Below are 26,310 nucleotides of genomic sequence, written 5' to 3'. Positions count from 1 at the left end.
GAAACCTGACCTCAAGTGTGACTTGGGACCCAGAAAGGTAGGCGTGTGATTCAGAAGTGGGAGAGGAGGGTACTCAGCAGCCCCAGCCTGGGAGGGAATGAGTCTCTGCTCTGAGAGCTTGGCTGGACCCAGCCTGTGGGATGGGAGAGCCTCTGTGGGCACCTGAATCTCTACTCTAGACTCTGAGGAGGTTATTTCCAGGGTTGGTTTGCTGTCTCTTGTTTTGCTAACAGCACAGCAGAGCCTCCTCCTCCCTCCCCCACCCTTCCAGATCGAGGCTATTTATTCCTAGTGACAAGCCTGAGGATCCCAGGGGCGGTGGCCTCAAGGACCTGGAGGGGCCTTGTGTCCCTGGCAGACGCCAATCCTCCCGCCCGGGCAGGGCACAGGGAGGAAGCCAGAAGGTTGGAAACTGTAGAGGTCGGGGAGGACTTCCCTCCACCGCCCCTGCAGCGCCCCATCCTTGCACACTCCTCACACCCCTTCCTGAGAAGCTCAAAAGTCATGGGGCCAAGGATTAGGGTCTCCCCTAGGCCTCAAAGGTCAAAACTGTTCCTGGGCACTGTGGAGACCAAGGGAGGATTTCTCTGTCCCACGATGCAGCTGGAGGTGAGGAGGTGGTTACTTCTGTCTTCACCACTCAGGGTTGTGGAATAATGCCCTTTGAAGGTCAAGGCCCTATAGAAGGGGTCCTTAGACTTCACTCCTTGTTTCCAGAGAACACCTTCGTTCCCACTGACAGGGCCGCGACAGCAGGGTCAAAACCACCCCCTCCAACAGGCTGGAATAAGTCCTCTTTTACAAATTTGGGCAGAGTGTGATCCCTGGGGGTAAACTGCGAGGGGGAGGGGACAGGAAAAGGGCATGAGGACCCTCTGGGTCCCCAAATGGACCTTGGTCGGCTGCCTCCTGTATCCCTTGCCTGAGACTGAATACAGCTAGCCGCTGGGGACTGGGGTGGGGGGAGCTAAGGAGAGTGGGGAAAGAGAGGGAGGACAGCAAAGGCTGCAGGGAGGGGACAGGGGCGGGGTCCTGGCCGCCCAGGAAGGTTGGTAGAGCCAGGTTAGGCCCGGCGGGCCCAGGGGGCTGGGGCAGGCTCCAGCCTTAAAGGGAGGTGGGGGCGGGGTCTGGCCCCCAGCCTCCAGGACGAGGGCCGGGGGCGGGGTCCGCACCCCGCGGGCAGGGGAGGCCGGGGGCGGGGTCCGGGCGGGGCGGGCCCCCGCGCTCACTTCCTCGGGGAGGGCTTGGGGCCGCGCTCCCGCTCGCCCACACAGTCCGTGCGCCGCCGGCAGCCTCGCCGGCAGCTAGCTCGGTCCCGCTCGGCCCGGCCCGCAGGTAGGAGGCGCCGAGGGACGCGGCCCCGGCTGCCCGCCACCCCCCGCCCCACGCGAGCGCCGCGCCCCGCTCTCGCCGCCTGCCTCGAGGTGAGCTCCCCGCCGAGCCCGGCTCCCCATCCCGGCTGCCGGCCCCCGCCCTCTGGCGGGAAAGGAGAGGCGGCCAGCCGGGGGTTAAGGGCAGCCGCGGCCCCCGCCCCCTGTCCCCGCCTGGGTCCGGTCGCGGGCGCAGGGAACACGCTAGGAGGCGGTGGCGCGCGGGCGCCGAGCCCCGGGGGTCGCCCCCGGAACCGTACCGCTCCGGGCGCTGCAACGCCAGTTAGGTGGGGCAGGGGGCCAAGTTTGAAGTGGAAAAGCGAGAGTCGAGAGAGACCGGGAGGGTTCGAGAAACCGGCTTCCAGAACGCCCGGTGGAGCAAGAGACCGAGACAAGACAGGAGCGGCGAGCTTAGACAAGGAGGCTGCGGAGATACCCGAAACAGGGACAGAGACTTGGGCGTAGAGTCACCGGGAGGCAGACCCGAGGCGTAGGGTCCGACCCAGGTTTTGTGGAGCGGAGCATTTTAGGAAGAAGCATGCCGTGACCCCAGACGTGCTGTCAGCCCTCTCCAGGGCCTTGGAGGGTTCTGGGCAAATGAGGGGCCCCGAAGCTTAAGCTTCATTAACCTTGTGGTAAACCAGCCTCTGAGAGGCCTAGAAAGACATCCAGAGACTGGAGACAGACACGCTCAGGCATACAGAGATGCTAAGAGATAGAGAAGGGCGGTGGGTAGGGACCAAGACATTCCACCCTTTAGAGACCCTTGAGGTGCCAAGACTTGGGCAGACAGTGGTAGAAATCCACAGAGGCTGCCGTGGGGAGATAGCCAGTCAGAGACCCAGAGACACGGAAACATACAGACAGCTGCTGAAGTGTACAGACACAGACGTGCTGAGTGGAGCAGAGCTAGACGCCAAGAGACAGATGTCATGGAGGGGCAGTGACAGTTTTCAAGACAGACCCCGCGGGACTCAGGCCTGAAAGATTGGGAAGGGAGGATGTGGGGAAACAGAAACACTGGGCCAACTGAGCCCCCGTGAGGCAGAGGACCTGAGACATGAGACAGTAAGACTCGAAGGAGCCCTACGCACTCTCCGAGACAGCCCCAGCTTATTTTTAAACTCAAATCTTGGACGCGCTGCTTCAGCCCTGGGGGACCCGGGGTGAATGAACTCTTCCTCTTCTGTCCCCAGAGCAGCTGCTGGATCCTGCTTCCCACCCCCTTCTCCCAAACCGCTCTGACTCCCAGGCCCCATGGCGGGGGCGGGGAAGAGAGTGGAGAGTTTGGGGTGGATGCCTAGTAGCAGGGGTGAGGGTGGGGGGAGTTTGATTTCTCCCCTCAAGTCCCCTGTCAACTCCTGGAAGCTGGGGGAGGGGTCTGTTCTGATCCTGAGTCACAGCTGTGGGACCTGGCCAGGGTCCTCCTGGACGGGGGGGGGGGGGGGGGGGGGGGTGGAGGGGGGCGAAGGGGTTGAGCGGTTGGCATGGGTACTTGGAAAGACTTCTGGGTGTCTTCCAGTCACAGGGCTGGCAGCTGGGGAGAAGAGCCAGGCTCTTGTACTAGTGATATCATCCAGCATCTCCTGTCCCGCTGCTCTTAAACGCTGACCACCCCGTCCACCACCATTTCTGGGGAAACAGGAAAGGGCTCCAGGCTGGGAGGCAAGGGACCTGAGCTCTCTGATACCTGAGTGACTTTGGGCATGCCCCTGCCCTGTCCCTGGCCTCTGTGCTCAGCTGTAAAATGAGGATGATACCCTATCCCGCCTGCCCTTTGTGCGATCTGATAGATGGTGGGTGGGTGGGAAAGCGCTTTATGAGAGGCAAAGCAGCATGCAGGTGTGTACACCTGTGTACCTGTGTTGGGGGTTTCAGAGTTATGCTCACTGGAGTCAGACTGGCTCCACTGGTCTCAGTGAGCCCCACGGCCTGGGCCTCTTCAGCTTCCCCAGCAGAACTAGGGGGTTCCCTTTTTGTTCTCTCCCTGGGCCCCCGCTGAGAATGTCAAGGTCAAGTCCCAGGCCAGCCCCCTGACCCAGGCCTGGCTGAGAAACTGTTGACTGACCCCCGTATGAGTGAGGGGCTAATAATAAAACACTAAGAGCTACCATTTACTGACTACTTAGTATCTCCCAGGTGCTTTCCAAGTATCATCACATTTAAGCCTGGCAACAACCCTAGGAGGTAGGAGGTAGTAGTAGGTGGGGAAGCAGGCTCAGGGAGCTTAAGTGACTTGCCCAAGATCACCCAGGTTTATATTTCACAGCTCAAGCCTCTACACAGCACATGCCACGGCCATTATCCAGCCATTTTGAGCTGCAGGAGGTTCACGGGGAGGGGTCAGATGTGTGTGTGGGTCAGGTGTAGGCAGGTGTGTGTGTTGGGGGCAGCGGCCGAGAGCCATCTGGCAGATTGAGCGCTCTCCCCCCGACCCCCCTACCAGCCGTGAAGGAATACAGGACTGGCTCCCTTCAGTCCCCCAGTCCTGCCAGGGAAAGGGGGAGGGGGGAGGGGCAGACAAAAGGCAGAGACAGGTGGGCCTTGATAGTGCCCTTCACTCTGTCCTCACCAGAGCCCAGCTGGACAGACTAGGGGATTCTGGGAAAGAAACAGAAGCCACGCCCATACCCTATTTGGGGTGCCCCTGTCTCAGAGTGGTGACTGCCTCCCAGTAGGCAGGCCTAGGGCTAGTCTGGACCTGGGAAGATGACAGAGCTGTTGGGGGCCAAGCCAGGAAGGAAGGAAGGGCCCAGGTCACTCATGGATGGATGCATGGCCACACTCCACCTGTGTGGCCCCCGCTGCCCAGTGGCTCACAGCCCAGGCAACCCTCAGATGTTGCGCCAGAGGAAACCCAGGCCTGAATGGCGAGGAGCGGACTGAGGTGGAGGGATACCCTCCACCCTCCAGCATAGCCCCCAGCCCAGAAGTCCCGGCTCTGAAGACCCCGACTCCTGGCGGCCTCATGCCCTGGCCTGGGGTATGAACTGAGTGTCCTCCCATCGTACAGAAGGGCAGCTGTGGGTTCATGAGCCACCCCTTCAGAAGAGCCAGGCCCCCTAGGCTTGGGGCGTCTGCTGGCGCCTGGAGTCTGAACTCCAAACCAGAGCCACGCTTGTTGGCTAGAATTTCCTGCGGGGGGGGGGGGGCTGAGAAAAGGAGGGCTTCGCCTTCAGCGTGAGCCAGGCCAGGCTCTGGGGACTGCCAGTTACTGGGGTCTAATGTGGAGGAGTGTGTTGGTGGGTTCCTTTGTACTCCTGGGGCCCATCTGCAGCTGTGAGAACATCCCCTTCCTAGGGTCCAAGTGGTTCCTCTCCACCCACCCCGGGATCCCAGTCCTCAGAGAGCAGGCTTCATGATGGAGGAGACTGGGGGTGGGGAGCTCTGAATTTGGGGCTAGAGACTGGAATCAGGGGCAGCAGAAGGGACTGGGAACCCCACTTCCTCACCCTCCCTACTCCCCAAGCTCCTGCTGCAGAGGCAGCTGTGTGGATGACCTCATCCCACAAACATGCTTTGTTCCTGAGAAAATGGAAAGTGTCTGAGGTTTGGTGGGGGGCTGGGTGTCTGCAGCAACAGCGCTCAGGGCTCCCCCTTTCCTGACTGCCCACCGTAGGGAGGCCTGATTGGAGAGGAAATGTCTTCAGTGGCTCCCACTCTCTCACCCTTCACTCCCCGGCCCCAAACCCTTCAAAAAGCTGGGGAGAGGCTGTCTCTCCCAGAGGCAGGGAGAGGGAAATAATGACCCAGGGGATGGAAAGATTCTGGGGCTTTGCCAGTCGCTGCCAGGAGTGATGACCGGCAGGAGACAGCAGGAGGCACACTGCATAACCTCCAGTTCCCCTCTCAGTCCCCAAGCATCTCATTTCCCTTTTTTCCTCCCCTGTTGGCTGGCAAAACCTGACATCTGGCCATCTGTGCTGCCACAGCTGCTGCAGGTGTTGCAGGCCAAGGCTGCCCAGGCTGGTGTGACCAGAGACCCAACGGGAGGTGGAGGGGGTGAGGGCAGAGGGTCCAGCTGGGGAAGCTTGGCTGTGTCCAGCCTGCAGGATTTCCTTCCTGCTTAAACCTAGGCTGAGCCTCTGAAGTCCTTGTTGCTGGATTCTCCTGGGAGGGGAGGCCCAATGTGATTTCTCCCATCAGCCTCCTCCACCTCCACCATTCACTGGCCCAGCATCCTTCTTACATTCCGCTGTTTCCTGGCTGGGGTTTGGGGGGTGGAGTGCAAACAGCCCCATTCTCATCCCTAAGCTTCCCACTCCAGAGCTCTGGGTATACTCCTAGGGTCCCTTCCTGGGAGTCAGGAGAGGGTGAGAGTGCTGTTCATATGGGACAGGGTGGGGTGGCTCCGTGTCCTTGCTCTTACCCCCTTGGGGCCAGTAGGGACAGTGGAAGCTAAACTCAGGCTAAATGCAGGGGCAGGAAATGAGTCATTGACCCAGGAAAAGCCCCCTCCCCCCAGTTCTGCCAGGGCCAAGATAAGAAAAGAACTTCTGCTTCCTGGTTTTTTTCCTGACCCCCTCTCATCCCCAACGTTAAATACAGAAATAAACATGCAGGACTCTTTGTGTTCCCAGAAACACCCATTCCCCATCACCACCTGCTCTGACCTGGCATTTCCTATGCCTAGTTCTTGCTTTTTTTTAAATGCAGTGGGCTAAGCCACAGCCCCTCTGGGTGACCCCTGCCCCACCTTGTGTCCCTAACAGGGCTCACTCACAGCCACCATGAGCGAGGCCTTTGACTGTGCAAAATGCAGCGAGTCCCTGTACGGGCGCAAATACATCCAGACGGACAACGGACCCTACTGTGTGCCCTGCTATGACAACACCTTCGCCAACACGTGCGCCGAGTGCCAGCAGCTTATCGGGCACGACTCGAGGGTAAGGACTGGACCACAAAGGGCAGAGAGTGGGTGGAGGCTGGCAGGAGGGGGCGAAGGTGCCAGTGCCCCTGCTGTGCTCCACACAGGAGCTGTTCTACGAAGACCGCCACTTCCACGAGGGTTGCTTCCGCTGCTGCCGCTGCCAGCGCTCCCTGGCCGACGAGCCCTTCACCTGCCAGGACAGCGAGCTGCTCTGTAACGACTGCTACTGCAGTGCCTTCTCCTCACAGTGCTCCGCCTGCGGGGAGACCGTCATGCCCGGTACGTTCCCGGGGGCTCCCAGGGGCTCGTTGTGCGTGGGACTGGCATGCCTGGCATCTGTGTAGGGTTCTTGTAAGGGACTGGCATGCCTGTCTGATACAACATGGAGGCTTGGTAAAGACCTGCACACGCAGCACGTTCCTGGAAATTTACTGTGTGCGGTATCTGTCGTGCTTATTTGCTCTTGGGAGCTTAGCACGCACAGGGACTGACAACGCATGATACACACCTGGGGGCTTAGCATGTTTGGCACACATAGGAGCTACGAGTGTGCTGAGACTGTCAGTGTTTGTTGCATTGGGGCTTGGTGTGTGCAAAGACATATAAATAAAGCGCTTAACACGTATGGCAACCTGCATGGCTAATAGAATGTGAGGATTTAGAACACGTGGAGATTGGCATGACTAGGATATGCCGGGGCTTATTATGTTCTGAATCTATCACGTCCGGGGCAGAACTCCGTGTGGGCAGGGACTTGCTTGCCTCGTATATGGGGTCTTTGTGTGTGTGCTCACACTATCACATCTGGTATATAAGCGCTTAGCATATACTGAGTCATCGTGCCTGTGACCTGGAGGCCTGGCGTATGCTGAGATCGTCATATTCTGGTACATGTGGGGACTTCACCTATGCCAAACCCTCAGGTCTAGTTTATGGGGGCCTAGCATGTGCTTAGCCAGCATATCCAGTGTTGGGGGGAGGTGGTTAGCATGTGCAATAGATGCGGTGGGGATCCTGCTGCAAATGCATGGACACCACCCTGTAGCCTGTGGAAGCAGCGGGGACCCTCCTCGGGGGGTGGCAGAGGGTGGCACTCAGGAGCTCGGGACTCAGCCTCTGAGTGGGACCCCTGTTCCCCACAGGATCCCGGAAGCTGGAGTACGGAGGCCAGACGTGGCATGAGCACTGCTTCCTGTGCAGCAGCTGTGAGCAGCCGCTGGGCTCCCGTTCCTTTGTGCCCGACAAGGGTGCTCACTACTGCGTGCCCTGCTATGAGAACAAGTTTGCTCCTCGCTGCGCCCGCTGCAGCAAGGTGGGGGCTGGGCCGGCGGGGCGGGGGTGCCAAGCTCCACTGCACACAGGGGTGGGGTGAGCAAGGCTCTGTCGTGGGGTCGGAATCCCCACTCCCCCTGCTGACAGACGCCGCCCCACAGACACTGACGCAGGGTGGCGTGACATACCGTGACCAGCCCTGGCATCGGGAATGCCTGGTCTGCACCGGCTGCCAGACGCCCCTGGCAGGGCAGCAGTTCACCTCCCGAGATGACGATCCCTACTGTGTGGCCTGTTTTGGAGAACTCTTTGCACCCAAGTGCAGCAGCTGCAAGCGCCCCATCACAGGTGGGACAAAGGGTCAAAGGACAGAGTGGGTAGAGTGTAGGCAAGGGAATGGGACCTGGTACTGGGTGAGGCCGAGGGACAGGACTGCCCACCCTCCAGATCACAGAGCTAACCTCCAGCCTCCCTCCAGGACTCGGTGAAGGCAAGTATGTGTCCTTTGAAGACCGCCACTGGCACCACAGCTGCTTCTCCTGCGCCCGATGCTCCACCTCCCTGGTGGGCCAGGGCTTCGTGCCGGACGGAGACCAAGTGCTGTGCCAGGGCTGCAGCCAGGCGGGGCCCTGAGCCAGGGCTCCTGGGCCCAGGCCCTCCCAAACCAGGGCTCCAGGACTAAGGCTCCTTTTCCAAACCACCTCTGGGACCCAGCCCCTCCCCAAACTGGGGCTACCCCTGGGCTCCAGGATTCAGCCTCCCCACTCCAACATCCCCAATCTGGTACTTCTTGACCCAGGGCCCCCAAACTTGGGCTCTTACGGAGCCTCCACCATTCAAATCCCCTCCCCAAGCCTGAGCGCCAGAACTCAGTCCTCTCCCTATGGTCCGGCTTCCCCTAAATCAGAGCTCTGGGACCCCAGCCCCCTTCAATCTAGACTTCTCCCCTGAAGACTTTAGGTCTCCTATGGGTGCCTGAGAAGTCCTCCGAAGTGGACTGTACTCAGGCTTGACACTCCCCACCCCCATCCCACCGCTATTCCCAGGGATGGGGCTGTCTGGGCAGCACATCAGGGGTTCACTGGTTAGGGGGTCCTAGGGTACAGGGTTTTGCCCAGCCCTTGCTGTCGAGTGTTTTCTCGTTTCATTTCATTTCAGCTCCATTCTGCCCAGAGATGGGCAGAGGGGTGGGTTTGGCTCACCCCCCTTTCAGATTCTGCAATAAAGCAGTATGAGGAAGCGAAGGCCTCTGTGTGTTTGTCTGGGGGTGGAGGGGCAGGGAGGATTCCTTCGCACACCACGGGACTCGGAGGCTCTTCCCGACCTCGACCTCCTCCATGCAGGGCAGAGGAGGAAGCTGCCAGGCGGGGTGGGAAATCTCTCCCGAGAAAGGGGATCCCCGCGGCCGCTACTGTCCCTCTCAGGCTTAGCTGGCTTCCCCCCTGCTGGCAAAGGGCTTTTTCCTCCGAGTGGGGAAGGGAGGGGTTTGGGGGAGGTTCCGGACAGAAGCAGGGCGGGCCGACGGCGTTGGGTTCTCCGTCGGGTACAAATCGCCCCCCTCCCTTACCATCCCTCCCCAAACCCCGCCGAGCACCGGGTGCGGATCCCCAATCTGGGCCCAGACCCTCAGCCCCCCTTCCCCCTCTTCCCGAGGATTAGCGGAGGCGGCCCGGGATCCGCTCGCGGCCGCACGTTTTTTGCCAAAAAAGGCAAGGATGCAGCTGCACGCGCCACAGGAACATCTGGATCCGATTCCCGGCATGAATGGGTCATGGCCCCGCCTCCCCGTGATTCAAGGGCGGGGGCGGGAATGAGCGAGGGGGGCTATCCCCCAAAATGGGGAGATGGGGCGGAGCGCTGCTCCCCTCTCCCGGCGTCCGACGCCCCTGCCCCTGCTCTCTTGGCGGCCTGCGGTCTGGGCTCCGCGGTCCAGACCGTCGGAGCCCGACTCGTGCGCGCTGGCTGCGGCGCAGGCTGAGGCGCTCACGTACCGCCAGCGGCCTTCCCGGGTGGGGGCCCGCGCGCGGGGCGGGCGGACCCTCGGCGCCCTTTGCGGGAGGGGCCCTCCGGTCCGGCAGAACCGCGTGATTATATGTATCTCAAAAGAAATCCTCCCAGAAATCCTATGGGGCGGGCGTTTTTCCATTTCACGGAGGTGGAGACTCCACTCGTTAGTTCCCCAAAGTCACATAGGTGGATCCACACTGCCTCCCCGGCCCAATTCGAATCCTAAACTTTCTGAAGCCGCGGTTGACATTTTCTACAAACCTTTACGAATGCCCACCATGTGTGCTTATAATTGATGATTGTATGTCGACATTTTTTGTCTCTTTCTTCCACCAGCCTCTGAGGATTGGGCTCACGCCTGCCTTGCTCACCCCTCCACTCTCAGCTTCAGGCACTTACTACGTGTTCAATAAATACCTGCTGAGGAAGAGTAGTCCAAGCATAGAAAACAGCTAGTGCAAAGGTCTGGAGGCCTGAAAAAACGTATGGTGTGCTTTGGGGAAGCAGCAAGTAATTTCATTCGGAGGAAGTGCCAAGAGACTAAAACGTCAGGCAGCGGCCAGGTCATGAAACGCCGAATGCCAAGTCAAACAGACCTCACCCTGCGGGTAAAGCAGCCCGTGGAAATGTTTAAGCAGGGGTGTGAGATGATCACTCCGCTGCAGCGTGAATAATGGATTGGAGGGGTAAGATGAGCAGACTGACTAGGAGGCTAGTGCAGTGGTTCAGGTGAGAGATAATGAGACAGGTGGCAGCAGGAATGGAAAAGACAGGACTTGGTGACTGGTTTGAAAGAATGGGGAAGGAGAAGGTTTTCGGGGAAGGAAGGCATCAGGTGAATGGTGCTTAGGTGGTCCACCTGCCAAAGAGGAAAGGGATGTGCAAGTACAACAATGTGTCATTGATTTCAGGATAAACATCTTTCAGATTTAACATCTCAGAAACCCAGACGCAGCGTCTAATCAAGTGTGACATAGTTTAGTTAACAATTTTTGTTCTTTCTTTCTTAGTCGACCGTAAAATAATGGTGGCTTTAACATTGTCTCATATTCGATGAAATACAGTAGATCCCAAACCTTTACCCACCACCCACCCTACCCCCCAAAAGATACACGCGCTGTCTCTGCAATCCAGAAAAGAAATTTCTTACCTCTTTCCTAGAGGTGCAGGAAAAACTTCTGGGGAGGAGTTGTGTCCAGGGGTCCTCTCCCTAAGGTTGAGGTCTTGCTTAAATTTTTAGACATAAACATGACCCTCACAGCACCCCATGAGCAGGCAGGACAAAAGTCATTATCTCTGTTATTTTTCAAACTTTAAAAAACAAAAAGCAATTCATGCTTATTGTAGAAAAGTTGGAGAATTCCAAAAAGGGAAGGTAAATCACTAATAACCCCTTGTTTTTTTGTTTTTTTGCGGTACGCGGGCCTCTCACTGTTGTGGCCTCTCCCACTGCGGAGCACAGGCTCCGGACGCGCAGGCTCAGCTGCCATGGCTCAGGGGCCCAGCCACTCCCGGCATGTGGGATCTTCCCGGACCGGGGCATGAACCCATGTCCCCTGCATCGGCAGGCGGACTCTCAACCACTGCGCCACCAGAGAAGCCCTCCTTGTTAGATTATAACCTCCTAGTTCTTTTTTGTTAAGCAGGCATGTGCAAATATGTATTTTCATTTTTAGTTTTAAATGAAAAGTTTTTAAATTAAAAAAGTAATGCATGTATATGTTATGAAAAATTTTTCATGCTGTACTTTGGACATATACAAAGAAAAACGTCCCTACCATACCAGATCTTCCAGTCTGTCTCCTCATAAACAACAATGGTTTACTGTTACTTGGATATCCTTCCAGAAATAATCTCTTTGTGTATTTATTTTTATATACACTGTTGTGCCTCTAGCTTTTTTCACTCTGTGTGGCCATATTTCCATTTGAGTTCATACAGATTTTTTAAACAGTTTTATAGAGGTATGAGTTACATACCATAAAATTCACCCAATTTGAGTGTACGGTTCAATTAATTTCAGCAAATTTAATAGATTTGTGCCACTATCACCACAATCCAATTTTAGAACATATCTATCACCTCCAAAAGATTTCTTGCGTCTTTTGCAGTTACTTCCGGTCTCACCTTCAGCAGCAGGCAACCGCTCATCTACTTCCTGTCTCTATAGATTTGCCATCCCGACAGACACTAATGTCGTTCTTTGTGTCTGGCTTCTTTCACTTAGCATGATGTTTTCATGGTTCATCCATACTGTAACATTCCTTTATTGCTGAATAACATTCCATCGTATGGATACACCACATTTGGTTTGTACATTTACCAGTTAATGGCTTTTGGGGGTTACGCCCTGTTTTTCTTGATAATGAATAATGGTGCTATGAATGTCTGAACACATGGACATACGTTTTCATTTCTCCACCTAGAAGTGGACATATAGACTTGCTTCATTTTTTTATAGCTGTATAGCATTTTACTGCTTGAATGTACCATATTTTATTTAACCAGTCCCCTGCTGATAGACAATTAGGTTGTTTCCATGTATCAAAAAAGAAAAAGAAAAAAAAAAAAAAAAGAAAAAGAGAGAGGGAAGGAGGGAAGGAGGGAAGAAGAAAAGAAACCCGCTATCATCCCCATTTTACTGACAAGGACACCGATGTCTCGAGAAGGAAAAAACGTTGTCACAGGTCACACTGAGAGCCGGAGACACAAGTTCCGGTTCCCCAGCTCTCATCCATGCTCTTCAACTACTCAGTCCAGGTCCCTACCCGCCCGGCCAAGCGGCCGAGGAAGCCAGGTCAGATTCCTTACTGCCAGGCTGGTGGATTTCTGTATGCCCCCTAGAGGCACCTGTAAATCGTTCGGCATCGCGCCACACACCCCCGGCCAGCAGGGGCACTGCAGCCGTCTCCATAGCACTGACTGGGTCTCCTGCGGTGCTCACTTTTCCTCGAGTCCCCGAAGAACTTCCGGCAGCCGCGGAACTTAGGTGACGCCGGACGCGCCGCTTAGGGACGCGGGCGCGCAAGGCAGCAGGAGTTGTTTCCGGCGGTGTCGGTGTTCTAGCTTGATTTGAGGCGGCGGCGGAGGAAGGAAGATGGAGACAATTCTGGAGCAGCAGCGGCGCTATCACGAGGAGAAAGAACGGCTCATGGACGTCATGGCTAAAGAGATGCTCACTAAGAAGTCCACGGTGAGTGGGGCCTGGGCAGGGGCTACCCCTGAGGCTGGGCCCCATGCCCGGGTTCAACCTCTGAGAGTTTTCTTCGGTCCTCAGACCTGCCCCGCGCCCGCCCCTTCCCGGGGCTCCCTACCCGAGCTCTGGCCTAGGCAACCTTCCCCCGGGCCCAGCGCCCAGAGGCCTCTCTGCTTGGGCCACTAAGACCTGAGCGGATAAGCTCCGCCCTTGGGCGGCCTTTCCAACTCCAGAACTCCGACTAACGGTGTCTTGTGTCACCGTTTGCCTTTCTTCAGCTCCGGGACCAGATCAATTCTGACCACCGCACAAGGGCCATGCAAGATGTGAGTGCCCCGCTGTCCACTTCTCTTTGGGTCGCGATGGGCTGGAAGAAGGGGGCGGGGGGGGTCACCTGGAGCCCTGGACGAAGGTAACCGGGTTGGCCAGTCGAGGGTTCGTATGCCTGCCAAAGGGTGCTTAACCACCCTTGCTCGCTTCTGTGAATGGGGAACTCTTATTCATTCTTAATTACTTGGAAAGATGCCCCTTAGAGCATTCTGTATCCCATGGACGTGCAATGAGTAGTTACCAGGAGTCAACCATTCGGGCTTAGAAGGTACTCTCCCTTCTCCCCAAAAGAGAATGCTGTGTATTACTGTTTTCCTCCCAGAACACTGTATTGAAGCATTTGAAGTACTTTTTGCCTACCACACTGCATTTTCCTAATAATAGTTCAATTTCTTACTTTTAGAAAAGTAATTAAAGTCAACATACTGATACGTTTTTATGTTAAAGCTAAGTGGTAGGTAAATGGAGGTTCGTTATACCATGCTCTCTACTCTTGCATGTTTGAAATCTGTTTAGAAAAGAATAAAAGACCTAATCACAGAGTTTCTAATTTGGGGGAGATAATTAATATTACAAGCCCCTAATCCCTTATCTAAATTCTCAAATCTGAAATGCTCTGAAAACAAAAGATTTTTTATTTGTTTGTTCTGGTAATTGTTTAGTGGCAAAAATCTGACTTGATCTGAACAGATGGGAGGCTTTTTATGGTCTTTATCACATTTAATAAGTAATGTGTAAGTTTCACTGCAGAACTATTAACATGTGTTCCAGATTCCACTAGGGATATTGCATGCAGTACCTTCCTGAACTTAAAAATTCCAAATTCTGAAACAAATCTGGTCCCAAAAGTTTTGGAGAAGGGACTACGTACTCATACCATCCTGAGTTCGAATCCAAAAGAAACTGTGTGATGTTTTATTTAGTCTGTGTACTCCTCAGTCAAGCCTTTTGAAGTAGTGAAAATCATCTTGGACCGCCCTTTTATCTTTGAGTGTCTTAGGTGGGAACTGCTGTTTACCAAAGGGTGACAATGGCTCTCTTTTATGACACTTCTAGGGAAAGTTAAATATACGAACTTTCTGCCACCCCTCAAATCACATCACTTAATCTTCAAAATGACCTGTTTTAAAAAGTAACTAGGAACCAGTGCTGTCTGTTAAAGGTACCAGAAAGAACAAGAACTTTTAACACCATATCTCTTGAGGTTTCCCTGGGCTTTGACAAGAGAGCCTTTGTTGGTTGCTTGGGTCTAAGTTGTACAGATTGCTTCATCCTGATGGGTTTGTGTTTGCCTTTCAGAGGTATATGGAAGTCAGTGGGAACCTGAGGGATTTGTATGATGATAAGGATGGGTAAGTGACAGTCACAGCCAATCCAGGAATTATTGCTTTTGAGGAGCCATGGTTAAAGGACTAAGTTTGTGTTCCGTGTTCTCTGGTTTTTTTTCTGAAATTGCAGGTTACGAAAGGAGGAGCTCAATGCCATTTCAGGACCCAATGAATTTGCTGAATTCTATAATAGACTCAAACAAATAAAGGAATTCCACCGGAAGCACCCAAATGAGGTATGACCTCAGAAAGTATTTTCTCCAAACCTGTCCAAAGAGCATACAAAGGAAAGGTGTAAGGAAAGTGGAGGTTGCCACTCAGGTGTCCCTTCAAAAAAGAACTCGCCAGTTAGCTGCAAGCAGCGAAGTTAGGTGACATCCTGCAACTCCAGTGCTTTCAGGATCTCCCTCAGCTTTAAGCTAAGGCCATTCTCTTCCTGGGCAGCCCCCAACCAGTGACTGAGCACAGTGTGGGTACCGTGGCCTGGTTATTTCTGCCCATTGTGAGACTCTTCTAGTGAGTAATCTTTGCTCCAGAGTTCCTCATTGGGTTGGTCCAGATTTTGTCCTATCTTCATCATGGTCTGGGCTCTCCCTGCCCAATCCTCCTCTCTCCTTTTTATCTTTAATGGATAATACCCACCCAATAAACCACTTGCGCTCCTAACTCTGTCTTAAAATCTGCTACCTAGAGGATCCAACTAACACAGAAAGGCTTTACTCGCTTCCAGTGATCATTACACCTTCATGATTCAGTCCAGAGGCCTACTCTTTCATGAAAATTCCTTCCTAGTCTACTTTACTCCCCCAATTAATCTTTCCTATCTTTATGATTCTGTCATATTTTATGACAATGAACGTCTGCCCCACTATATTGTAAAATGATAAGGAGCAGGGATTCCATCTCAGTTATTGAAGAATCCATTAAGCATCATACACAGCTGACCAAAGGAATTCTGGGGGAAGGGGCAGCGAGGCATGGCTGTAGGAGAAGTGGAGAGAGATAGGTCAGTGATTACTCTGAGCTTTTATGACTGTGTAACTAAAAAGTTGTTCCCTTGATAGAAATAAGGAAGAAAGAGGTAAGCCACTTGTAGTGGAAATGAATTTTTATGTATGTAGATATTCAGGTGATATTATATGTAGGTAGAAGTGTCCCATGAGCAGTTGAAATTAGGTGACTGGGGCTTGAGAATTACCACATGTACTTGATGGTTGAAGCCATGGATCATAGAGTTCTGGGAGGGAGAGACAGTGTGAAGGGAGACTGTCCGCTTCTGTGTGCCTTGGGGCACACTCTTAATAAGGTACTTAACTGAAAAGGAGCCTGGGAAACCATCCATCACAGGTCAAATGGCAGCTCCAGGTAATGTCTTACTGAATCTCAGCCAACGAGTTTCACAAAGGAAGTTACTGGGATCAGCTGTTGTTTTTGTTTGTTTGTTTGTTTGTTTTTTTACTGCATAGGTCTTTTAAATTTATTTTTATTTATTTATTTTTGGCTGTGTTGGGTCTTCTTTGCTGTGCGTGGGGTCTCTCTAGCTGCGGCGAGTGGGGGCTACTCCTCCTTGCGGTGTGCCGGCCTCTCATTGGGGTGGCCTCTCTTGCTGCAGAGCATGAGCTCTAGGTGCGCGGGCCCCAGTCGTTGTGGCACGTGGGCTCTAGACAGTAGTTGTGGCTCACGGGCTTAGCCGCTCCGCGGCATGTGGGATCTTCCCAGACCAGGGCTCGAACCCGTGTCCCCTGCATTGGCAGGCAGATTCTTAACCACTGCACCACCAGGGAAGCCCCTCAGCTGTTGTTGATTGATAACTGCCAGGGTTGCTACTCTGTTGAAAAAGTGGGAGTGGCAATCTGGTCACAGAGGCACAAATAGATAATGAGGTTACAGTAGTGTGGAGTGTTTAGTATGCATTTGAAAGACTGGCAGAAAAAAGGAGAGGAGAAGCAGGAGGATCACAAGGAAAATAGGGAAGGCATACATACTTCAAGGAGCAGATGGAAAAATGAAGAGACTGAAAATACCGGACAGTAGAGGCTATTTATTGAAGTTAAGTGGAGGTACATGAATGGACTCACACACCTACCTATGTCTCCTCATCCCCTTTGGAAGGTAGAGTATTAAGTCTTTTGGTAACCGAGAGAGAAGGCACAAGTACCATTCTGGTGTGTTAACCTTATCCCAGCCCAGATAGAAAGGTGATGAGGAATAAATGGTTAAATAAATGATTGGAAGAATGCCTAAGATATACTAAGGGAAAAAAAAATAAGTCTAATTATGTAAGAAACAAAATAATAATCTTGCACTTGCCTGTATGTACTTGCACAAATATATATATTTAAATACCTAGAGCAGTGGTTTCCAAATTTTGCTGTGCATTTGAATCTGGAAGTGTTTAAAAAGTACTGATACCTCCCCACCACTTCTTTTTTTTTTTTTTTTGCGGTACGCGGGCCTCTCCCGTTGCGGAGCACAGGCTCCGGACGCGCAGGCTCAGCGGCCATGGCTCACGGGCCCAGCCGCTCCGCGGCATGTGGGATCTTCCCGGACCGGGGCACGAACCCGCGTCCCCTGCATCGGCAGGTGGACTCTCAACCACTGCGCCACCAGGGAAGCCCTCCCCACCACTTCTGATTAAATTTGGTATCAAGTGCATTAGGATTTTTTAGCACTCTCCCAGGTGATTCTAATGTGCAGCAGAGTTTGGGAATGGCTGACATTTAAAAGTCTGTTGGGTTTCCCTGGTGCCGCAGTGGTTAAGAACCACTTGCCAATGCAGGGGACACGGGTTCGAGCCCTGGTCCGGGGAGATCCCACATGCCGCGGAGCAGCTAAGCCCCTGTGCCACAACTACCGAGCGTGCGCTCTAGAGCCCGTGAGCCACAACTGCTGAAGCCTGTGAGCCACAACTACTGAAGCCTGTGTGCCACAACTACTGAAGCCCATGCGCCTAGAGCCTGTGCTCTGCAACAAGAGAAGCCACCGCAGTGAGAAGCCCGCACACCGCAACACAGTAGCCCCTGCTCTCAGCGGCTAGAGAAAACCCACATGCAGCAGCAAAGACCAAATGCAGCCAAAAATTAAATAAATGAATAAATTTATAAAAAATTTAAAAAATGAAAAAGGTCTGTTGACAGTGGTTAGCTATTCCCAGGAGAATTATTAAAGGGGAACCTTTTTTTTTTAATATTTATTTATTTGGTTGCACCAGGTGTCTTAGTTGCGTCATGTGGGCTCCTTAGTTGCGACACACAGACTCCTTAGTTGAGGCATGCGAACTCTTAGTTGCGGCACACATGTGGGATCTAGTTCCCTGACCAGGGATTGAACCCAGGCCCCCTGCATTGGGAGCACGGAGTCTTATCCACTATGCCACCAGGGAAGTCCAAGGGAACCTTGATTTTTTTTAATATACATATAAATTTACTTATTTTATTTTATTTTTGGCTGCGTTGGGTCTTCATTGCTGCACGTGGGCTTTACTCTGGTTGCGGCGAGCGGGGGCTACTCTTCGTTGTGATGTGCAGGCTTCTCATTGTGGTGGCTTCTCTTGTTGGGAGCTTGGGCTCTAGGTGCACAGGCTTCAGTAAGTTGTGGCGTATGGGCTCAGTAGTTGTGGCACACGGGCTCTAGAGCGCAGGCTCAGTAGTTGTGGCGCACGGGCTTAGTTGTTCCATAGCATGTGGGATCTTCCCGGACCAGGGCTCGAACCCATGTCTCTTGCATTGGCAGGTGGATTCCTAACCACTGCGCCACCAGGGAAGCCCTGAACCTTGATTTTTTTTTTCATTTTGTCTTTTTGTGTTATTTGAGTTTTTGTGAGCATGTGTTATTTCAGCAATTTTTAGTTAAACAATGCAAAAAGGAAAAGGAAAAAGCAAGGTAATTAGAAAACAGAAGAAAGCTCCTAATGAAAAATCAGGCCAAATATAGTGTTAGAAATCCAACTTTCTATATAGTCCATTCTGTGATATTGCAGCTTCTACGCTGAAAAAGCCACCTGAGCTTCTCCTCTTTTTCCCATCAGATCTGTGTGCCAATGTCAGTGGAATTTGAGGAGCTCCTGAAGGCTCGAGAGAATCCAAGTGAAGAGGCACAAAGTAAGTAGCGTTTAATGTTTCTATCCAGCAGTAGCAGAAGTACAGGTTAATGACCAGAGTTCAGATTTGCCCTCAGAGCCCTAGAAAATGGCCCCAGAGAAATTTATAGCCAGGTTCCCTTACTGATTTCCTCTTTGCTAGACTAGAGAAGAGTCTGGACTAGATTGTCATCCTGAATCGGCCTTGGACAAAATAGTCATTTTGTGCTAGCCCAGCTTAAATTCACTCGCCTGGAAAAGCGAGGTCTGTTCACTTTGTGACTAGAGGGAGGATATTTGGGTGAAGGGCTGCATTATGAAACAGTGCAGTCCACTTGAAAAGCCAAGTCCAAGAAAGTGGTCTTTAGTATCTGAATCTTGACGTCTGATTCCTTCAGATTTGGTGGAGTTCACAGATGAAGAGGGATATGGTCGTTACCTTGATCTCCATGACTGTTACCTCAAATACATTAACCTGAAGGCCTCTGAGGTAAGACCCAGGAGAGGGGAGGGTGGCTCTGATTCTAGGGGTGAGTCAGGACACTGGGCTGGGACTACTAGACCTGAAACTATTAGAGTGTCTTCCTTGTGTTCTGGAACCGTTATGTTAGTATTAAAGAGGTGATGTGCTTTCTTGGAATGAAACACTTTTCAAAGTGAAAGTCAGGTTTCTACAGCCAATACAATAAGCATATTTTACTTATCAATAAATTTTGTTTTATTAATACAACAAGCTTATTTTGCTTTTGTAAAAATAAAAAAAAATTTTAAACTCACAAGTACACATCAAGCTTCTGTGTTAGGCACACAGAGTAGTAGGTACATGAAAGATACAAAAACATAATCTCTGCCAGGAGGGCTATTTAATAGCTTTAAAAAGGTATTAGAAAATAACTTACCATAAGAGCTGAAGTTTAATGTGACAGTCTCAGGGTCACAAGGAAATACATGATGAAATTTCTCTTGGGGTTGTGAGGACATGTCTCAAAAGTTGTGACTAAACTTTAAGCTCCTTGAGTACAGTCCTGCATCTGTCTTGTTCTCATCTGTATCCATGTACTTGGTCCAAAGGTATTCAGTAAGTGATTGAATGAGGGAACAAATGGCACCTTCTGGGACCTTATTTTAGGATGTAGTGGGTGTCAGTCTTTAAACAGGTGCCCTGTATGTATTGGGTAGGCCAAAAAGTTCATTTGGTTTTAAGTAAATATAAAAGACATTTTTCATTTTCACGAAGAACTTTATTGAAAAACATATTCACTAACTGAATGAACTTTTTGGCCAACCCAATGCTAATGTTCAACAGATGTTTCTTTTAGCTTATGGTTTATTGACTTGATCTTTATTTCACAGAGTTAATTGTGTATCATATTCTGCTCAGTCCAGTGGAATTAACACTCAGTGCGGGAATTAAATATTGGGGGGGGGAAAGACTAAAGTGAGCTGGGCCTTGTTAATCTCATTTATTGGAGATTATATTGCAACTTGGTGCAAACACCTAACTGAATCTCTTGTCATTTCTTTTCTCTTTCCAGAAGCTGGATTATATCACTTACCTGTCAATCTTCGACCAGTTGTTTGACATTCCTAAAGAAAGGAAGAATGCAGAGTATAAGAGGTAGCCATTACTAGTTTCTAGGCCTCTACTGGATTTAACTAGAAGATTGTTTAATGAGAAGGTTTGAGGGCAGTTTTGAATTTTGTTGCATGAAAGGCATATATGAATGACTTCCAGGTTTATTGGAGGATAGGAATTTTGAATGACATGGTTTCAAAACCATAATACTCTGGCTCTGGAAGAATGTGTGTCTATGGGCACGTCCGCGATCTTAGACCCATACTGTTCTTAATGTTGTCTCATTGTAGAAGGAAGTCTCCCATCCAGGTGGCTCTGTGTCTTTGGAGTTGAATGGGAAAAAATTAGACTTTCTCAGATTGTGATTGAAGTTAAGTGCCTGGGTCTGATGTATAGATTTAAGTTTTGTTTGTGTTGTTATTCCCCTGGGTAGTAATCTGTACTCTACCTTCCTCTCTTTTTCTCATTTTCTTTTTACCTAAAATCTTTTAATGTGAGTTAAGACTTTAGTATTTGGAATTGTATCATGAGGATGAAAGAAGATAGGAAAGGTCAGAATCAAGATGACATATTAGGAGAGGGATTTCCCTGGTGGTGCAGTGGTTAAGACTCCATGCTCCCAAAGCAGGGGGCCCGGGTTCGATCCCTGATCCGGGAACTAGATCCCGCACGCATGCCGCAACTAAGGAGCCTGCCAGCTGCAACTAAGGAGCCAGCGAGCCACAACTAAGGAGACTGCCTGCCGCAACTAAGACCTGATGCAACCAAATAAATAAATGTTTAAAAAAAAAAAAGACATATTAGGAGAAAGCCAATTGTAAGCTCATTTTTTAAAGTAGTATTTTTACTTGAAAAAACTAGTTTCACTGGAATTGTAAGTATGTTTTACAGGGCATAACAGTATATCAAAAATAGAAACCTTGCTGTCTCTGTGTTATTTACTCCTCTGTAGATATCTGGAGATGCTGCTTGAGTACCTTCAGGATTACACAGATAGAGTGAAACCTCTCCAAGATCAGAATGAACTTTTTGGGAAAATTCAGAATGAGTTTGAGAAGAAGTGGGAGAATGGTACTTTTCCTGGATGGCCGGTGAGCTCCAGTGGGGGTGTGGGTGGAGGACATGCCAGGGACGTAAACTAATTATTTTACTGTAATCTTGAGCCTCTGCTTTAGGGCATGAGGTGCTGATCCCTTGAGATCAGTTGTGGCCATGAGATGTTGTCTGCCAAGTATGCTGGGTTTTCTCTGTGTACTTTGAAAGAGATTTGTCAGGGCCCACTTGCCATTGGCTGGGCCCAGGAGTTTCACCAACCATGTCATTACTGCTCTGTGGTTCCTACTGACCAAAAACTGATATAATTATATGCTAGAAATCTTTATGTTTTCACTCCTGGGGACAGACTTGAGTTTTCCTGAAATCTCTGGGAGAGTTTTTCAATCTGTTTTTTTTTTTTGCTCTGCTCTTGTAGGCATTTTTGGTTGTCATTCATACATGTGTATAAGGGGCCAACCAGCACCTGATACGAACACCTCATCTTACTGCACTTTGCTTTCTTGCACTTCTCAGATGGTGCATTTTTTTACAGATGGAGGGTTTGCAGCAACCCTGTGTCAGGCAAATCTATTAGTGCCATTTTTCATTTTGTTATGGTGGTCTGTGATCCATGATTTTTGTTACTACCAAAACTCACTGAAGCCTCAGGTGGCGGTTAGCATTTTTTAGCAATAAAGTTTTTTTTTAATAAATTTATTTGTTTTATTTATTTTATTTTTGGCTGCACTGGGTCTTCATTGCTGCTCGCAGGCTTTCTTTAGTTGCAGCAAGCAGAGGCTACTCTTCGTTGTGGTGCGCGGGCTTCTTATTGCGGTGGCCTCTCTTGTTGTGGAGCACAGGCTCCAGGCACGCGGGCTTCCACAGTTGTGGCATGTGGGCTCAGCACTGTGGCTCACAGGCTCCAGAGCACAGGCTCAGCAGCTGTGGTGCACGACCCAGCTGCTACGTGGCATGTGGGATCTTCCCGGACCAGGGCTCGAACCCACGTCCCCTGCATTGGCAGGTGGGCTCTCAACCACTGCGCCACCAGGGAAGCCCCGACAATAAAGTATTTTTTAACTAAGGCATGCACATTGTTTTTTTAGACATAATGCTATTGTGTACTTAATAGACTACAGTATAGTATAAACATAGCTTTTATATGCACTGGGAAGCTAAAAAAGTCGTGTGACTTGCTTTATTGTGATACTCGTTTTACTGTGATGGTCTAGAACTAAACCTGCAATGTCTCTGAGGTGTGCCTGTACTTTAGATGACTCCCTTGCCTTCATTCTAAACCTGGGTATTAATAAACATCATATTGTTCTTTCCAGAAAGAGACAAGCAGTGCCCTGACCCATGCCGGAGCCCATCTTGACCTCTCTGCATTCTCCTCCTGGGAGGTATATTTTCTTTATCCACTGTGCTGGTCTTGCCTGTTCACTCCTCAGAGGGATCACTCAGTCTCCTGTTTTTAATGTGATAAACTTATAAGACATCAGTTCTTGGGTCCAAGCATCTACAAAGAATGTAGAAAGATAACAAGAATAAAAAGTGTATCCAACTTCTTTGAAAACTATAAACTAAAAATTCTAACCATCTTAAGCTGTAGTGGAGGTAATGGAACACTACCAGTATGGTTATGTATGAACTTAACCCCCCAAGGCCTCTTTGGAGAGTTGGGGCGTACTGCTAGGAGATTGGCTGTGGAATGTGTGGTCTTGCCACAGCTTTAGGAACACCCACACCCCAGCCTGCAAAGATGAAGTTTCAGCATTTGTTGTTTCTCCAAGTCTATTTATATAAAATTGTAACTTGTCTCTTTCATACAGGAGTTGGCCTCCCTGGGTCTGGACAGATTGAAATCTGCACTCTTAGCTTTAGGCCTGAAGTGTGGCGGGTAAGAGGCTGGTTTTTCTATCAGAACTGTCTCATTTACTGGGTGTTTCACGATCTTCTAAGTGGCTCTGATTCCCTTGTTCTGTCACCCCCCCACTGCAAAGATAAGCAGGCCTATAAACTAGTCCTGAATTCCTTTGCCCCTTGTGTCTCCTTAGGACCCTAGAAGAGCGAGCCCAGAGGCTATTCAGCACCAAAGGAAAGTCCCTGGAGTCACTCGACACCTCTCTGTTTGCCAAAAATCCCAAGTCAAAGGGCACCAAGCGGTGAGTGGCTGGGGCCGCACCTCTGCTGACACTTTAAAGTTTTTATTCCCATGCAGAATTCTTACCACAACAGAAATTTTAAAGCCTGTTTTATCACCACTATTGACCCATCGAGAGCCAGTCAGCTCTTTCTCTCTGCTAATGGCAGAGCGTGCTCTCATTGTTATTATAAACCAAAGGCAGTCTGTACTCAGCTGACTGAGAGTGGGTGATGTCTGTAAAGTTGAAACTGTGCCCTGGGTACCTTTTGTTACCTCTGTAGCTTATAGAAACTAAGTAGGTTCAAAACTATTTTTCTAAGTACATTTTTACTAATGACAGTTTGTACAGGTTTTTTTTTTTTAAATAAGTTTATTTTATTTTTATTTATTTTTGGCTGCGTTGGGCCTTTGTTGCTGCGCGCGGGCTTTCTCTAGTTGCCGTGAGCGGGGGCTACTCTTCGTTGCAGTGCGCAGGCTTCTCATCGCGGTGGCTTCTCTTGTTGCGGAGCACGGGCTCTAGGCCTGCGGGCTCAGTAGGTGTGGCTCGCTGGCTCTAGAGCGCAGGCTCAGTAGTTGTGGCGCACGGGCTTAGTTGCTCCGCAGCATGTGGGATCTTCCTGAACCAGGACTCGAACCCGTGTCCCCGTGTTGACAGGTGGATTCTTAACCACTGCGCCACGAGGGAAGCCCTGTACAGGGTGTTTCTTATATGTGGTTTTCCTAATTCTCAAAACAATCCCAAAAAGTTTTCCTGATTTTTTGCAGATAAGGACTTAGAAAAGTTATGGAGTGTGTCTGTTATCTCACAGTTACTAAGGAGCAAGGTCAGGATTTGGGCCCAAGTCTGCTGGTTCCAGAGCTTGCTCTTCTGTACCACATTTCCTTTGTATGTTATAATCATGGAAATTTAAATACCTGGATATGTCTTTCACCTTCTAGAATGAGGTCAAAGGGGAAGCTTCCATGCATTCTAAGAAATAACCTCAGTACTTCTATCAGCGAGTGCTGAGCTGAACAGAGCATTTGCTTTCACAACGTGGTATTTCTCACATGCTTGTAATTTTTAATGCACCCATGGAATAAATGTTCCCAGATATACGGAACAGGGCATTGGGTAAAAGAACCCTTGAGTGATACAGTTTCTTTCTTATTTTCAGAGACACTGAGAGGAACAAAGACATTGCTTTCCTAGAAGCCCAGATCTACGAATATGTAGAGATTCTTGGGGTGAGTAACTGACTCTGCTGAGGGCTGTAAATGCTACAAGATGGGGAAGTAAGAGAAATATGAATTTGTAGGATTTTTTTTTTTTTAGGATTGCAAGAGGAAAGATACATATCAAACTACTTCAGCAGAAAATTGGGTTCTCCCAGGGTACTTTGCCCTTTATTGAGGTGCTGTTCTGTTCTTAGGTGTCTGTTGTTAGGTGATATTCCCAAGGTTGCCCAATCCCATGAGGCTAGGCAGAGAGAATAGACTCCCCTTAGTATCCAGATTCTTTGCCTGAGCTCTGGAGTATACCCAGGGGTGACCCAAAAGGCAGATAAGAGTAGCTTTTCAGATGTGACTTATTCTGAAAAGGCATTCCTTACGTGTTCACAAGATTGTGTGAAACTTCTTAGGGCCGGGAGGTTAGCGGTACAGAGCTGGCTGTGAGCTGCTCCTTTCTGAATATTCTTTCAAGAAGAAGCTGAAGTGGGGGTTGCGGGTAGAAAAAGGCCTAACCTGGCCACGATGCTTATCTCGGAGAGAAAGAAGGGACAAGTGGGAGGAAATGACTCTTTCAGGGAAGAGAAGGTGGAGGAAAGGGCACCACTCATCCAGAGAAGGTGGTCAGTGTCTCTGGGAGTCCTGCGGAGGACCCTTTCTGGTTGTCTGCTTTGTGTAGTTTTCAACCACTCTGAGCCTTTGCCTCTACAAGTGCTCACATGGTGCTTTGAGCGAGCAGGTGGCTCTGGCTCAGATAGCTGTCTGCGTGTCTCTGTCAGTTGCCATGGACGTTTTCATTGTGCCCTTGTTTGAGGACCACTTATGTAATAGCTTATAAAACTAAGGTTCATCTTTTTGTTTCCTTCTGTTACAACTGCTTTTGATAAGAGGAGGCTAGCCAGACATTGGATACTGGGGGCGCTTATATTCTCCACAGTAAACCTGCGCTGTGCTAGGGTGGGCAGCAGTCTGTGTTGCCAGTCCTCTGAAGAAGACTGAGAGGCAGATTTGTGCCCCTGACACAGGTGTGCCCACTACTTCTCCCTCCTTTGAGAGCATTTTGCTTTCCCTGCCAGGAGGTGGCACTCTTGTCTTTGGAATTCCAGCCATTGCCAGCCAAAAATGGTTTCTAGATGTTGCTCTCGTTATGTACTGATGTTATTTTTACCATTATTTCACCATTTATTGGCACCTGTTGGTTTCCAGACATTATGCTAGATCTTTGGATACATTAGTGAATATGACACAGCCTCTTGCCCTCGAAAAGCCCACTTTGCGGCTCAGGGCTACAAATAACTGCAGTATAATGTGACACATGCTGTAATACCTTGAGATTGAGTGTTCTAAGTAGAAAGAGGGAGATAAAAATGTTCCAGGTAGAGGAAACAGCAAGCAAGAAGGTAAAATACGATGAAAGGAAATAATGAGGAAACCAGTGTATATGGGTGTGCCTTGTAAGGGAGGGGGAGTGGTCAGAGAAATTTGAAAAGTTATGTTGGAAATTGGAACCTTGTCCTTTAAGCAGCAGAAAGCCAATAAAAGTTCTTTAAGCAAAGTGTACCATTAGATTGGTTTTTTTGAGCAGAAAAATCTGGGAACAACGTGGAAGCTGGACTGGAATGAGGAGAGACTCAGGGCAAGTTAGAAGGTTGTCATCTTGGTGAGGACGATAACAGTGGGAAGGAGAAGGAAGGACCAGTTCAGGAGATAGTTTAGAGAAAGAAGAGAAGAGACTGTTCTCTGTTGTTCTGTGATAGTTCGTGGGCTCAGACGAGTAACTTAGGCAAGTGCTTTATAAAACCTTTGACTTTTTCCTTTAAGATCAGGGGAGAATTATTCCTCTGCTGATGAGGAATTCTGATTTGAAGACAAGACTTTCTCTTTGTTCGACAA

The 26,310-nt window shown here is 50.3% G+C and overlaps 2 protein-coding genes across 3 annotated transcripts in view; both read left to right on the top strand.

The window, feature by feature from the left end:
• The first annotated feature begins 1,292 nt into the window (after positions 1-1,292).
• FHL3 (four and a half LIM domains 3) lies at positions 1,293-8,744 on the top strand. 2 transcript variants are annotated; one of them, XM_060003938.1, is made up of 6 exons: positions 1,293-1,424; positions 6,083-6,256; positions 6,345-6,519; positions 7,383-7,552; positions 7,674-7,860; positions 7,991-8,744. In XM_060003938.1, the coding sequence occupies exons 2-6, from the start codon at positions 6,101-6,103 to the stop codon at positions 8,143-8,145; spliced, it is 843 nt and encodes a 280-aa protein (XP_059859921.1). In that variant the 5' UTR covers positions 1,293-1,424; positions 6,083-6,100; the 3' UTR covers positions 8,146-8,744. The 2 variants fall into 2 exon arrangements, with proteins under 2 accessions (XP_059859921.1, XP_059859911.1); XM_060003928.1 differs by lacking the exon at positions 1,293-1,424 and adding an exon at positions 4,103-4,353.
• Positions 8,745-12,524: 3,780 nt separating this feature from the next.
• The window catches only part of SF3A3 (splicing factor 3a subunit 3), a 26,748-nt gene continuing 12,962 nt past the window's right edge, over positions 12,525-26,310 (top strand). The window contains exons 1-12 of the mRNA XM_060023586.1: positions 12,525-12,712; positions 12,994-13,041; positions 14,345-14,397; positions 14,504-14,609; positions 18,401-18,473; positions 18,850-18,941; positions 19,987-20,069; positions 20,980-21,118; positions 22,397-22,465; positions 22,895-22,962; positions 23,120-23,227; positions 24,366-24,439. Of these exons, the coding sequence (XP_059879569.1) occupies positions 12,617-12,712; positions 12,994-13,041; positions 14,345-14,397; positions 14,504-14,609; positions 18,401-18,473; positions 18,850-18,941; positions 19,987-20,069; positions 20,980-21,118; positions 22,397-22,465; positions 22,895-22,962; positions 23,120-23,227; positions 24,366-24,439 (1,009 nt within the window). The 5' untranslated portion in view covers positions 12,525-12,616. The remainder of the gene's footprint in view (positions 12,713-12,993; positions 13,042-14,344; positions 14,398-14,503; positions 14,610-18,400; positions 18,474-18,849; positions 18,942-19,986; positions 20,070-20,979; positions 21,119-22,396; positions 22,466-22,894; positions 22,963-23,119; positions 23,228-24,365; positions 24,440-26,310) is intronic.

This window comes from Delphinus delphis, chromosome 1, assembly GCF_949987515.2.
Source record: "Delphinus delphis chromosome 1, mDelDel1.2, whole genome shotgun sequence".
Taxonomy (NCBI): domain Eukaryota; kingdom Metazoa; phylum Chordata; class Mammalia; order Artiodactyla; family Delphinidae; genus Delphinus; species Delphinus delphis.
Note: the sequence above shows the minus strand (reverse complement) of the source record. Positions and strands in the feature narration are given on the sequence as shown.

What these genes read in the sequence shown, in the direction of transcription:
- FHL3 (XM_060003928.1), top strand. Translation starts at nt 4,138, where the DNA reads ATGGATGCATGGCCACACTCCACCTGTGTGGCCCCCGCTGCCCAGTGG. An exon ending in TTATCGGGCACGACTCGAGG is followed by an intron (nt 6,257 to 6,344) that starts GTAAGGACTGGA and finishes TGCTCCACACAG; the next exon opens with GAGCTGTTCTACGAAGACCG. An exon ending in GCTGCGCCCGCTGCAGCAAG is followed by an intron (nt 7,553 to 7,673) that starts GTGGGGGCTGGG and finishes GCCGCCCCACAG; the next exon opens with ACACTGACGCAGGGTGGCGT.